The following is a 14279-nucleotide window of genomic DNA, read 5'->3' on the forward strand; positions in this document are numbered from 1 at the left end:
ACTCATCTGTATGCTATTGAATCAGCATTGTATACTACGAGCCTGCCCACACAGCTGAATGAAGAGCAGATTTGGGGACTGCATCCAACTTTCCAGTGAATTTGGGAAAATTAAATTACCCTGATGCTCTAGTTCTCCATTTACAAAGTAGCGCTAACATCCTATCCCCATGAAGTACTGAGATAGTATATTTTATTTGCTAAAAGATTAGAAAAAAAACTGTAAGAAGGTTAAGTTGGAGAATAACTGGAAAAATGATAAATAAGAAAAGTTTATTTTTGTCTCTCATACTCCTCTCATTTAAGGCAAGCAAGCAACTAAAAAGAACCTTCCCTTCTCTTCTCTTTTTGCTTTTTCCTCTGTTAGGATGATTTTTCTTTTCTCTGCTGAGTTGAAAATTGCTCTTTCTCACAATCTTTTAAAAATTTATTTTCTCTAAGGATTCTCATTCACACTGTAGTTAGAATTGTGAGAGAAGGATCGCAATCTCCTTCCAAGCGATTAACTGCCTCTGAAAACCTGCTGGAAGGTCAGCTATGGGTTGGTTCCAATTCTATAGTACACAACAACAACAGAATAGTTAGAATTATCCAATAATGTCATAGAACATTTTTCCAGTAAGGAATGAATGTTAAGAAGAGTTTAAACTCTTTTCTCAGACAGTAGCATAAAATTCCAACACTATCACTTGGAGGTTGTTTAAGAGAGAAATCCACACAGAGAGCAGCATGAGAGTCTAGCAGCAGGAGACACAGGCAAGTGGTTGTGGAGATCACTACACAGTCGGAGAGTTTATCTGACATGAAAGGATCACTGGTATTGTATTCAATGAAGGCTGATAACCAATAGATAATTGATTGATTCCAGCAGCTATTCCACAGTAGAAAGATGAACAGTTTTATCTCTATAGATTTATAGCCTTGGGAAACTGATGGAGCACCACTATGATTCAGAATTGATTTAATGGCAGTTGGTTTGGATTGTTGGAATCTGATATAATGGAATTCCTCAGGCATCAGTAGAAAGACCTTGTACTAAAAGAAAAGAAAAGAAAAGAAAAGAAAAAAACATACTAGGAAGAGTAGGCCAAGGCCAAGGACTTCTTTTGTCTGATGGCCATAATAGGAAAGACAGAGAGAAAAAGATTAGATGGAAATACTAAAGAGTTTTCTAAAAGTTTGTTTTATTTGAGTTGTGTAGACTCTAAATCACATTTTATCCCAGCCAAAATGTCTCATAGAAATGGAGAAGTTAAAACATTAGCTGGTTAAGATTTTCTCCTGAATAAGAATCCCTTTTTCAAACATCTTGATGAGTCAACATTTGGTCTTTTCTTACATGTACCCTTCAGTGATAAATTCATGCCTTCATGAGGCAATCCATTTAGAGAGTCACTTGTATCGAAGGGTGTTTTTCTAGGTACCATCGCGTTGACTATGACTCGTAGCAATCTTAGGAGCACAGACAGAAAGCTTACCCAATCCTGTGTGTGATGTACATAATGTACCTGGTTATTGTTTCTGGTACATTACTTTTTTTTTAACATTTCTTTTTAAATATGAAATATCTATGGGCAATGGCTTGCTTTAGTGTTCCAAGAATGATCTTGCATTTTCCTTATCCCTGTACCACACCGACAATTTTTATCTCTCACAATCTTCCAAAAACAGAAAAAAGGAAAACTTCCTTTGATTTTTGTTGTGAATGTAAATGTCCAGGAGTCAGAGTTCTAGTTAGAAAATCAGTCCCGTAGGGCATGGAATGCAAACTGCACCATTAAATGAACTTGTCAACCATAACACAGCTCACAGTTGAATATTAGGAATAAGATGTTTCATTTGTTAGTTTCTTGTTGTGAAACTCATTGCGTATCAAATATGCTGGTTTATAATAATTTGTTGAGGTTTTTTTTTCCCCCCTCTTACATTTGAGTGTCTAAGTGCAGACTCCTATCATTATTAGGTAAAAAAGGTTTGATCTGCAACTGATTGTCATTGATCATGGGGCTGGTGCAGGGCCCTGGTAGTCGAATTTTATTCTGTTGTGCATGTGGCTATTCTGTGTTAGGGGCAGACTGGATGACCATTAACAATGTTTAGACTATGAATAATGGAAAGAAAGGAAACTCTTGTATACTAGTAACATAAGCTTCCTTTCTATGATGGTTTGAATTGAGGTAAAATGCATTTTTTTCCCATGAAATCAAGATGGGAATTTAAGTTCTACCAATACTTCTTCATGTTTAATTGTAGTATTTGTAATCAGATTTTGTTGCTAATCATGCAAGGAAGAGGCAAATAAAAGTGGAATCAAAGTCTTGTTTGACAATCCCTAGAGGATAAGCAGAAGAGTTGTTGTTGTTAGACACTGTCAGGTTGAGTATAAATTCATAACAACCTGCATGAATAATTGACCTGGACCCTGTCCTCTCCTGTGATATCCTCATCATTTCTGACATATATGAGCCCATTGTTGCAGTCAGTGTGTCTAGCTTGTTGAGGGTCTTTCTCTCTTTCTGTGACTCTCTACCTTTCTATTCATGATGTCCCTTTCTAAGGAATAGCTTCTCCATCTTTACCTCCAAGAAGCACTCTGACTGCACCTTCTCTAAGAAATCTTTCTGTATTTTTTTGGCCATCCACGTAATAGTCAGTACTCTTTTCTGAAAGAACAACTCAAAGTATGAAGATGACATTAAAACATCTTACATAAGAATGACTTACCTATACTATCATAGGGAATCGTGATTGTCCCAGTATCAGCCCACATTTTGGTATAGATAAAGAGACACAGTGGCATCATCCCTAGGGAAAGCAGTGTAGAACATGTAGTCATGCTGACGCTGAAAAGAAAAGATAATGACAGGTCTACTTGGGCTGTCTAGGTAAGTATTTGTTTCATTATTCTCTCATGAATAACAAGCCCTGCAAAAGACAATCTTAACCAATAACTTCATCTTATAGAATGACTGTGTTAACCAATAGTCTCGTATGGCTAGAAGTAGGCATCTGCATAAACTTGTGCAGGGATGGCCTTGGTCAAACAGTAAAGTCCATATTTGTTATCATCTTACTTTTTCTTGAGTTATGCCTTTCTTGTTTTATATTTATTCTCAAGTATAATAGAACACATGTAATTAAAGTTTAAATCTATTGGGGTTTTTTTGTGTTGTTGTTTTTAATAGAAATACCTCATATGTACCACATCTTGAATCACTGATCCGATAACATTAGAAACAGATATACCAGCCAAAAGTTCAGTGGATTTTGTGTGACTCAGTTTACATAAACTGGATATCCTTAATACCAAAATGAGCCCTTGAAGGAGATTGCAAGTCTGAAGGAAGAGTCCACAATGCCCTTTTTCAAGCAGTCAAGTTATGTACCATGTGGCTATAACTTGAGAAAAGAAAAAGAAACTGACTTATAAGACAAAAGAAAATATTATTAATGTAGAAATAGACAACTAGTAAAACGTATGAGGATCTAAGGTCTAAGGAGTGGAGGGTGGGAGCAGAGGCAGGGGGTAATAATCATAGTGTTGCCCAATTTGATGGGTGGAGGGAAGAGTAGGTAAAGGAAATAGGAAAGATCTGTTGTGAAAAACAATGTTCATGAACTTTCTAAGTAAACCAGGTAAAAGAAAAATTTTATTTAAAAAAAAACCAAAACAAAACATGCATACAGGCATGGTAGGTTTGGGGTCTTAAAATTAAGTTGTTGTTGTTGTTGTTGAATACTATTGAGTTGAAACCAACTCAACCCTCCAGCAAGCTTTCAGAGGTAGTAATCCATTCAGGAGAGATGGCCCATCTTTCTTCTATGGAGCACTTGGTGGAATTCAAACTGTGTACCTTGAATAAGAACTGAGTTTTTCTCGTGTGCTATTGATTCAGAACCGACTCATAGGTGACCCTCTAGTGGATTTTTAGAGGCAGTAAATTGTACAGGAGGAGATTGTCCATAAAGTTAAGTTGCTAAAAAAATCTACCAAATATGTATTAAAAAAAAACCCCTGAGTTGTGCTACTATTATTTCTTAGAGAGCATTTCTACCCTAGAAAATGGATTTGAGCTAGTGAGTAGGTCTAAGTAGGTGCATTTTTTTGACGTTTGATTTTGAGCAATTAATACCAAATAATGTTATTTTCAGCATAATTAAAACTGAGGGAAGAAAGATTTTTGGTAAACGGGTCTTCATTGGCCCCTTTCAAATAAAATCATGCCTAAGGCATATTCTCTGCCTGTGAAATGAAGTAATTAAAATCTGGTTTTTTTCTCTGATCCAGATGGTTTGGGTTTGAAAAGGTACTGCCACGTTCTAAATGACCTTGGGAAATTTACTTGACTTTCCTATATCAGTTATATTCTCTGTAAAATATAGATAATAAGAGTCTCCACCTTCATAGGTTGAGAGGATTAAATTAGCCAATGATGTGCCCTACTTAGAACAATGTGTGGCACCAGAGACAGAGTTACTATTATTATCTATATAGCCATACATCTGTGTCACAGCATAACTGAGAATTGGAAACTAACAGAGTAATTGTTTGAGAAGGTCCCTTCCCCAATATTTGCAGTATGGATAGCTGTTGAAACAGCTATTTCTTAAAGGTATTCTGTGTATACTTGAAGGAAAATGATAAATATTTACACTGTACTCCCTAAGAGAAAACATCTTATGCTAAGAAAGAGGGAGACACAAAGGTGCAGTGTTTCAGTGCTTGACTGCACTGATTTAAAGTCACCAATTGCTGTACAAGAGATGATCACCAATTGCTGTACATGTGATGATCTTCTCTCACAAAGATTATATCCTTCTAAACCCTCAGGACGACCTTAAGATGACCTTTAGTGCTATTATGAATTAGAGACAACTACAAAAGGCTTATGCGAAGGAAAGGAGCTGAAGTTGGGGAATTTTCCAAAACTGTATTTAACCAAGCATAAATTTGACAAAATTAAAAGGAATACAGAGGAAAGAGTCCACACGGTGGACTGTTGTTCTTAGGTGCCTTTGCATCGGTCCCAGTTCATAGCAAGCCCACATATGATAGAATGAAACACTATCCTGTGCCATCCTCATGATCTTTGCTGTTTGAGTCCACTGTTGCAGCCACTGTGTCTATCCAGTGTCTTGAAGATCTTTTTTTCTTTTGTTTTACTGACCTTCTATGCTACCAAGTATGATATCTTGCTTCAGAGGTTAGTTCTAACTGATAACGTGTGCAAAATAAGTAAGACTCATGATCCTTGAGCCTAAGGAGCACCCTCTCTATTCTTCTTCCAAGACATATTCACTGATTCTTCTCTTTGCTCAGGATACATTCAATACTCTTTGCTAACACCATAATTTAAAGGCATTGGTTCTTCTTGGGTCTTTCTTATTCCCCCTTCCTCCCAGCTCTCACGTGCATATGAGGCAATTAAAACTTAAAGACATGAGTCATTTACATCTTAGTCCTCAAAGTGACATCTCTTTAATAATGAAAGTGAGTCTATTCTTACTTTGTTGTTTGGATTTTTTATTTTTTACACCAAATGCAGTAAGTTCTTCAATTCCTCGACTGTTGTTTTCATGTTGTTGATATTATGTGCCATCCAGACACTTGATACTCACAGTGACCCTATGTACAATAGGTCTGAACCCTGCCCTATCCTAAGCTAATATCATTATCTCTGACACACCTAATCCCATTACTGTAGACACTGACTGAGTCAATCCATCTCATCCAGGGTCTTCCTCTCCTGCCCTGTTCCCTCACCCTTCCACGCATGATGTCCCATTCAAGGACCAATCCTTTGTGGTCTCATGCCCAAAGTATGTGAGACAGAGTTTGAGAATCCTTGCCTCCAAGGAGAAACTTAGTTTCACCTTCTCTAGGACAGACCCATTTGTTCTCCTGGCAGTTCATTATATGTTCAACCCTCTTTTTCAGCAACACAACTCAAAGACATCAATTCCTCTTCTGTCATCCTTAGTCCTTATCCAGCTCTATGATGCATAGCAAGGAAATAATTGTGAAGACAATGGTCTGGACCAGGAGTACCTTAGTCTCAAAACATTATTGCTTTTCAGTACTCTAGAGAGGTCTTTGGCAGCAGATTTTCCTAATTCAATTCAACTTTTACTTTCTGACTGCTGGTGCCAAAATAATTTCTTGTGGATCAAGAAAGCAGTAATTATTAACAATCTCAATCTTTTCCCTGTCTATTATCATGATGCTGCCAATTGGCCTAGTTGTGAGAATCTTTGTTTCCTTGATATTGAGTTTCAATCAATATTGAAGACTATATAATCCTTGACATTCTGCAGTTCCTCCTCAGTTTCAACAAGTAGCGTTGTGTCATATACATAACGCAAGCTATTGATGAGTCTTCCTCTAATTCTGATACCTCCTCATAAAGTCCAGCCTCCTGAATGATCTGTTTCATACACAGATTGAAAAAGTATGGAGATAGGATGTATCCCTTGCTCTATTCTGACTACTACTTCCTGGTCCAAGTATAGGTTTCATGTGATCCTATTTCTAGATTCATCTTTAAACACAATGTTGTGAGTGACAAGGTAACATGCATATGCATACAAGGAAGGCCTATTAACGCCACTATCATCCAAATATAGAAACCAACAACCAGGGCCAAAGAAGAAGAGATAGAGAACTTCTACCAATATTTGGTGTCGAAAATCAATCAAACATGTAACCAGGTTGCTTTGATAAAAATGGGTGACTGGAATGCAAAATTTGGGAATAGGAAAGTAGGATTTGTAGTAGAAAAGCATGGACTTGATGATAGAAATGAGGCTGGAGATAGAATGATAGATTCTGTATAACCAAAGACCTGTTCACTGCAAATACCTTCTATAAAAACAACAACAACAACAAACACACACACACACACACACACACACACAAATGGTAACTATACACATGGACTTCACCTGATGGCCTACAGAGCAATCAGATTGACTACATCTACAGAAAATAAATTGATATAGAAGTTGAATATCACCTATGAAAACTAAGCTTGGTGCTAATAGTGGAAAAGGCCATCAACTACTCATATGCAAGTTCAAAGTGAAGCTAAAGAAAATAAAATCAAATCCACAAGAACCAAAGTTTGATCTCAAGTCTATCCCATAAGAATTTAAAGACCATCTCAGGAACAGCTATGAAACTTTGGATATTAATGAACAAAGATCGGATAAGCTGTGGGAGGACATCAAGAATATCATTCATGAAGAATATAAAAGATTATTACAAAGACAGAAGAGGAAGAAAAGTTCAAGATATATGTCAGAAGGGACTCTGAATATTACTTTAGCGGGCTAAGAGACCAAAGAAAAGGGAATACATAATAAAGTTAAGGAGCTGAACAGAAGATTTCAAAGGGCAACTCTGAAAACCAAAGAAAAGTATTATAATGACATGTGTAAAGAACTGGATAAAAAAAATCAAAAGAGACAAATTGGCTCAATATTTCTTAAGCTGAAGGAACTGAAGAACAAATTTAAGCCTCAAGTTGTAAAACTTAGGGATGCTGAAGGAAGAATGTTGAATGATGCAGGATGCATCAAAAGATGATGGAAGGAGTACACAGTCACTGTATAAAAAGTAATTCGCTGACACAAAAGAATTTAATGAAACAATATATAATCAAGAGGCGATGGGGATAAAGGAGAAGTTCAAGCTACTCTGAAGAAATTTACTGTTTCTAAAGATATTTAATCTGTATATGGAATTATTTGAGAAGCTGTACTCTCTGAAGAGAAATATGGCATCAGGATTGGAGGTAGACTCATCAATAACCTATGTTATGCAACTGACACAATCCTGCTTGCTGAAAGTGAGGAGGACTTGAGGCACTTGTTGCAGAGAATCAAGGAATACAACCTTCAATTTAGATTGTATCTCAATATCAAGAAAACAATGATTCTTACCACTGGACTGATAGGCAACATCATGCTGGATGAAGAAGAGATTAAAACTGTTAACCATTTCATCTTATTTGGATCCACAATTAACACCCTTGGTACCAGCAGTCAGGAAATCAGGAGACATTTTGTATCTGGAAAGTCTGCAGTTAGAGATCTCTCCAAATTATTGAGGAGTCAAATTATTGGTGTCAGCTTGAGGACTAAGATGTATTTGACTCAGGCCCTGGCCTTTCCAAAACTTGCTATGCATCCGAGAGCAGGAGAATGAATAATAATAACAGAAGAAGGATTGATGCCTTTGAGTTTTGGTTTTGGAGAAGAGCCCTGAATATCCCATGGACGGCCAAGAGAACAAATAAATATATCTTGGAGAGGGTGCAACCAGAGTGCTTTTTGGAGACAGAGTGCTTTTTGGAGCAAGTTGCTAGGAGAGGATATTCCTTTGAGAGGGACATACTGTTTGGAAGGGTGGAGGGTTAGAGAGGGAGAGGAAGACCCTCAAGCAGGTGGATTGATATGGTGGCTTCTGCAATGGGCTCTAGTGTGTCAGGAAGTGTGAAGATTGTGCAGGATAGGCTGTGGTTCAGATCCCCTGTTCATAAGGTCACTATGAGTCTTATTTGACTCAACACTACCTAACAACAGCAACACAGATATTGACAACTTCAATTCTTTATCAACATCATGATACTTATTGGTCCATTTAGGAGGAATTTTAAAATGTTAAGTGTAATTCATTTTGAAGACTGAAGTGTATACCATCTAGTGAAGTCCATGTGCACAGTTGTCATTTTTGTTGTGGAAAAAAAAGGAATTTGTAGTAGTAAATGAGTCATTGATTCTGCCAAATCCTGTGTGCAATGAAAAGCTGGTGCTTCTATCACAAAGGCTGTATTTTTCACCTTCTTGTTGTTGTGTGCTGTAGAGTTGCTACTGACTGACCCATAGCTGACCCTCCGGCAGGTTTTCAGAGGCAGTTAATCGAATGGGAGGAGGTAGCCATCTTTATCCTGCAGAGCAGCTCATGATCTCAAACCATGTGCCTTTGGGATTATAAAACAAGTTCTTGCCACTAGGCCAAAAACTAGTCATCCTTTTTAATTTCCAACTTTCAAACTGCAATCACTAGTAATCATTATCGAGGAAGCTGGTTTATATGTTTAATTAATTTGAGACTGCAAAAGTTATTAAAACACATTCATTTCTTTATTTTTTACATTAGCAGCTGTTCCATAAATTTGAGTAACAGCCATATTAACTGCTCTTCCTTGTATGTGTATGGAGAGTATGCTATCACTGACAACTTTGTACTTTAGGACAGATCTCTAAATGTTCCTCTAAGTGCTATTTTTGACAATGAAGATGATGATACTCCTTTTCAGTTTATCATTTCCAGCCAGTCAAAATGTTAGGAATAGCAGTTGAACATTTTCTGATAAAGTGCTAAAAGATAAAGCTGTTAGGTTGAAAGGCATTGAAATTATAAGTTGGGTTTAGCTACTTCAAGTTATCAAACCCTCCAGTGGGTCTTTAGAAGCTTAAATTCCATGGCAAAAGATTGTAGATATTTCTATCATGGAGCATAGAGAAGGTTCAAACATGCTGCCTTAGGGTTAGCTGTGCAACATCTTAGCAATTGGCCACCAGAGCTCTCTTCTTCAAAGGAGATCCCACTTTAATTATGTTGATACCATAAAAAAGCTTTCAAGACTTTCATCTGCTGATGTGTCAAGATTCAAGATGAATAAAGTAGCTTAATTTCCCTAGTAATAATTTGTAACAAGGAAAAATATTACTTAAAATGTACTTAAAGATTAGATGAAGTATTAATATCAGTGTATCTAAAATATGCATTAAAACCAAGTACTAGAGAGGTGAATAAAAGATCTTCTGTTATGACCATAAGTTTAATTAATTTAGATGCAAAATAAGATGCTAAGGAAAAGTTATAGAGGCTGAAAAATAGGCCAATCTGCTATTAATAGTACTTTGTATTACCTATTATTAGAGTGCTGAAGTTTGTAAATTATTTTTCCCTCTTCCTTCCTTCTTTTCTTCCTTTGTCATTTTCCATTTCTTTGCCAGCTTATTTTCAAAATATATTAGAATGGATTTAAAGTTATCATCATCACACAATCCCTTTTGTTCATGGGCATTCATTTGCTTTCTACAGAGAAGAAAAAGAGGGCACTACTCATAGTGAAGAGAACTGGAATATTTTTTGTTCTTGTTTTAAGCAGTGAAAGCAACCTTCAGGACATCTTTTTTTTCTCCTCCTTTTTCTTGCCAAATTCTTGGTGAAAGCTTCAACTCTGAACTACTGCTAAAACAATTTTAGAAACTGATTAAAAGACCAGTTTCTTATAGACCGTGAGAAGGAACAAGATCAGAATTGCAGAAGGAAATGGCTTAGCTTCAGTGGGGGAGCTTGGTTATGAGGAACTACCAGTAAGGGCTAGAGAATGAGGGACCTAAAGTCAAAACTGTTTGAACAAATATAAGACCCATATTAAACCACTCCAAATGGAATTAACAAGGATTTATAGATGAGGAATTAAAGGAATAGTATGATGAAGTGAATTAACAAAAGGAAACATTGTTTTACATTAAAAAGTGAAATTATTTGTATATTGTTGTTGTGTGCCATAGATTTGCTTGTGATTCATAGTGACCTAATGTCCAACAGCTCTGAACCCCTCTCTATACTGAGCCAACTTAATTGTCTCCTACACACCTACTCCTATGACCTCAGTCACTGAATGAATCCATTGAAGGTCCTCCTCCTTTGTACTTTCCTTCACCCTTCCAAGCATGATGTCCTTCTCCAAGGATAGGTCCCTCTTGGAAACATGCCCACAGTATGCCAGATAGAACTTCAAGAGCCATGACTCCAAAGAACAGCCTGGCTTTACCCTCTCCAGAAAAGACTTGTTTGTTCTCTTGGAAGCTCATGATATGTTCGATACTCTTCTTCAGCTCTATACCTCAATGGCATTGATTTTTCTTCTATCATCCTTAGTCATTGTCCAGCTCTCTGATGCATAGCAAGTAATTGCAAAGACCATGGCTTATATCAGGTGCACCTCAGTCTGTAGACTGACATAGCTGCTCTTCAGTACTCTAGAGAGGTCCCTGACAGCAGATTTTCCCAATGCAGTTAGTCTTTGATTTCCTGGCTGCTGGTATCAAGAGTATTGATTGTGGAACCAAGAAAGCTGAAGCTGTTAACAATCTCAATCTCTCTCTAACATGATGCTGACAGTTGGCCCAGTGTGAGGCAAATGCCTCTGGTTCTCCTTAGTTTCAGCAATCAAAATTATGTCATCTACATAATGGAGGTTGTTAATGAGTCTTCCTCCAATCCTGATGTCACATTCCTCCTCACAAAATCTAGCCTTTGAATGACCTGTTGTGCATATAGATTGTAAAGGTATGGAGATAGGATGCATCCCTCTTCCCTGATAAACACCTTTCCTAATCATGACTGCCTTCTGGTCCAAGTATAGGTTTCACACAAGCACAATCAAGGGTTCTGGGATTCCCATTCTTCTCAAGGTTAGCCACAATTTGTTGTATTCCACAGATTCAAATGCCTCTGCATAGTCAATGAAACACAGATAAACATTCCTCTGGTACTCTCTGCTTTCAGCTAAGATCCGTCTGATATTGGCTATAATATCCCTAGTGCCTGCACATCTGTGTTTAGAATACAGTTCTCTGTTAATGCTCCAGTTGTTAGAGGTGGATAATAAAAATACTACAGTGAATTTAAATGGGAATGAAGAAAATACTGTTGTGCAAGAGAATAAAAATCGCTTGGCTTTAATTATCAATTAACTTAATAGAGATAATTTTGTAGGAAATAAAAGAAATGTTAGAATTCTTTTAATTTGGGAAATCCAGCTAATTCAGTGATAAAGAATTCAAAATAATAATAGAAGTAAAACAAGTAGTTTGAAAGCTTAATAGAAATGGTTATAGGTATTGCTAGGAATAAGAGATATAATAGAAATAAGGTAGACAATAGCTAAAATACTAGTCCAAATTAAAAATCTGACTGACATGCATTAACTATGTAACTTTTGTCAGGTTAATCTGAACCTTATAATTGTTGTCTTTCAAATGAATTATCAAAGATTGCTTTGTTGATGAAGTACACAAATTCATTTAAAGTACTTAGCACTATCAATGGTGACTCTGCACACAACAAACTGTTGTTCCGTTTTCCCATTATCCTGATCATTCATTGCAGATTGAGTGGGTTTGATCCATAGGGTTTGCATTTTTTTCCCATTCACCTTAATTTGGAAAGTACATTGAAACCTTTTCAGCATTGTATTCACATGTTAACATGCACTTACAGATGAGTGATGGGTATGTCAAGTGTACTGATCAGGAATGGAACACAGGATTCCTCTACTGAGAGGATTCTACTACTAAACTTCCAATGCTCCCATGGCATCTAATAGTTCAAAATCAAACCTACTGCTTTCAACTCACAGTGATCTTCAGTTGTGTTTCTGATGCGATAAAATGTTTATGGGAAAAGACTACCTCATCTTCTATCTTTCTCCTGTGGAGCAATTGGTGGATTTGAACTTTAGGCTTTTTGGTTAGAAGTTTAACCCTACCACAAATAGGGTTCCATAACAGTTCCCAGTAAATATTATGTAGTAAAAGAAATATGGAAGCTAGAGGGAGGATTGAAGAGGTCCTTAAGAGCAGACTTTCCCGTTGCAATGTCTTCTAATTCCCTGGCTGCTAGTGCCAAGCAAACTAAAGCTGTGAACAATCTCAATCTCTTCACCATCCATCCTGATGCTGCCAATTGGTCCAGTGGGGAGAATCTTTGTCTTCTTGATATTGAGCCTCAATCCATATTAAAGCTGCAGTTCTTGATCCTCTGCAGCGAGTACTTCAGGTCCTCTATAATTTTAGCAAGCAGGGTTGTGTCATCTGTGTAATGCAGATTGTTGATATATCTTCCAGCAATTCTGACACCACACTTCTCCTCATAGAACCCAGCCTCCCGGATAACCTGTTTTACATACAGGTTGAAAAGGTGTGGAGATAAGACAAATCCGTGTCGTACACCCTTCCCAATTTTGAACCATGCAGTGTTTCCTTGCTTTGTTCTGACAACTGCCTCCTGGTCCAAGTATAGGTTTCGCATTAGCATGATCAAGTGTTCTGGGATTCCCATTCTTCTCAGAGTCAGCCACAGTTTGTTATGATCCACACAGCCAAATGCCTTTGTATAATAAATGAAACACAGATAGACATTCCTCTGGTATTCCCTGCTTTCAGCTAAGATCCATCTAACATGAGCTACAATATCCCTCGTATCATGACCCCTTCTAAACCCAGACTGGACTTCTGGCAGTTCTCTGCAGATGTGCTGTTCCTGTCAGTTATGGATAATCTTCAGTAGAATCTTGCTTGTAGGTAAAAGGTTGCAATACGAAAATTAAGAAAATAATCAGTATAGAAATGTAGGTGATAATATTGCTGCTGATTGATATTATGTGCTGTAGAGTTGCCCTAAATCTTGCTCTATCCCTTGCCAATCTTATTGTCTTCAACATGCCTATCCCCATTATGCTAGTGATGGAATCAATCCATCTCCTCAAGGGTCTTCCTCTCCTGCACTGTCCCTCCACCCTCCCAAGCATGACGTCCCTCTCCAGGGACTGATCCCTCCTTTCAACACGTCCAAAGTATGTGAGATGAATCTTCAGAATCCTTGCCTCCACGGAGCAGCCTGGCCTCACCCTCTCCAGGATGAACTTGTTTGTTCTCCTAGCAGTCCATGGTGTATTCAATACTCTTCTCCAACACCATAGCTCAAAGGCACCAATTCTCCTTCCATCATCCTTTATCAACTTTATATATAAAGTTGGCAAAATTAAGAAAAAGATATATTGATATCTCTTCCCCAAAAAAGTAAGAAAAGAAGGAGAAAAAGTCATCTTATCATATGATTGAGTTCACTGCTAGAGTAGGAGTGACAGATCCATAACTGAAGAGATGCAAAAAAGTGTGTGTCAGCCAAACCATGATCCTTTGCCACTACAGATTCGCTTGACAGCATCACCCTCCTTCCTCCACGAAACCTTTTGTGCATAAAATGGCAATAGAACAGATTTAAGTTTGGTGGAAATATTACTGAGCAGATCAGATTCCCAGGCAATGATTTTATAGGGTGGGATAAGTTAAAATGTTATTTTAAACGGTTTTTAAGTATGTCTTTCAGCAAGTTATACTTATTGAAAGGTTCTAATTTCTTCTTTTCACTAGAGATTTCAAAAAAGAGTTCTGTTGTCTTAGTGGTAAGGAGTTTTA

General features: G+C 37.3%; 1 protein-coding gene across 1 annotated transcript in view; it reads right to left on the bottom strand.

Moving 5' to 3' along the window:
- The window catches only part of SLC10A2 (solute carrier family 10 (sodium/bile acid cotransporter), member 2), an 84470-nt gene that overhangs the window by 61334 nt on the left and 8857 nt on the right, over positions 1 to 14279 (bottom strand). Inside the window, exon 2 of the mRNA XM_006879492.1 lies at positions 2724 to 2842. Coding sequence (XP_006879554.1) covers positions 2724 to 2842 — 119 coding nt within the window. The remainder of the gene's footprint in view (positions 1 to 2723; positions 2843 to 14279) is intronic.

The sequence above is a fragment of the Elephantulus edwardii genome, unplaced genomic scaffold, assembly GCF_000299155.1.
Source record: "Elephantulus edwardii isolate Elephantulus edwardi_28Jun2011 unplaced genomic scaffold, EleEdw1.0 scaffold00003, whole genome shotgun sequence".
Lineage (NCBI taxonomy): Eukaryota > Metazoa > Chordata > Mammalia > Macroscelidea > Macroscelididae > Elephantulus > Elephantulus edwardii.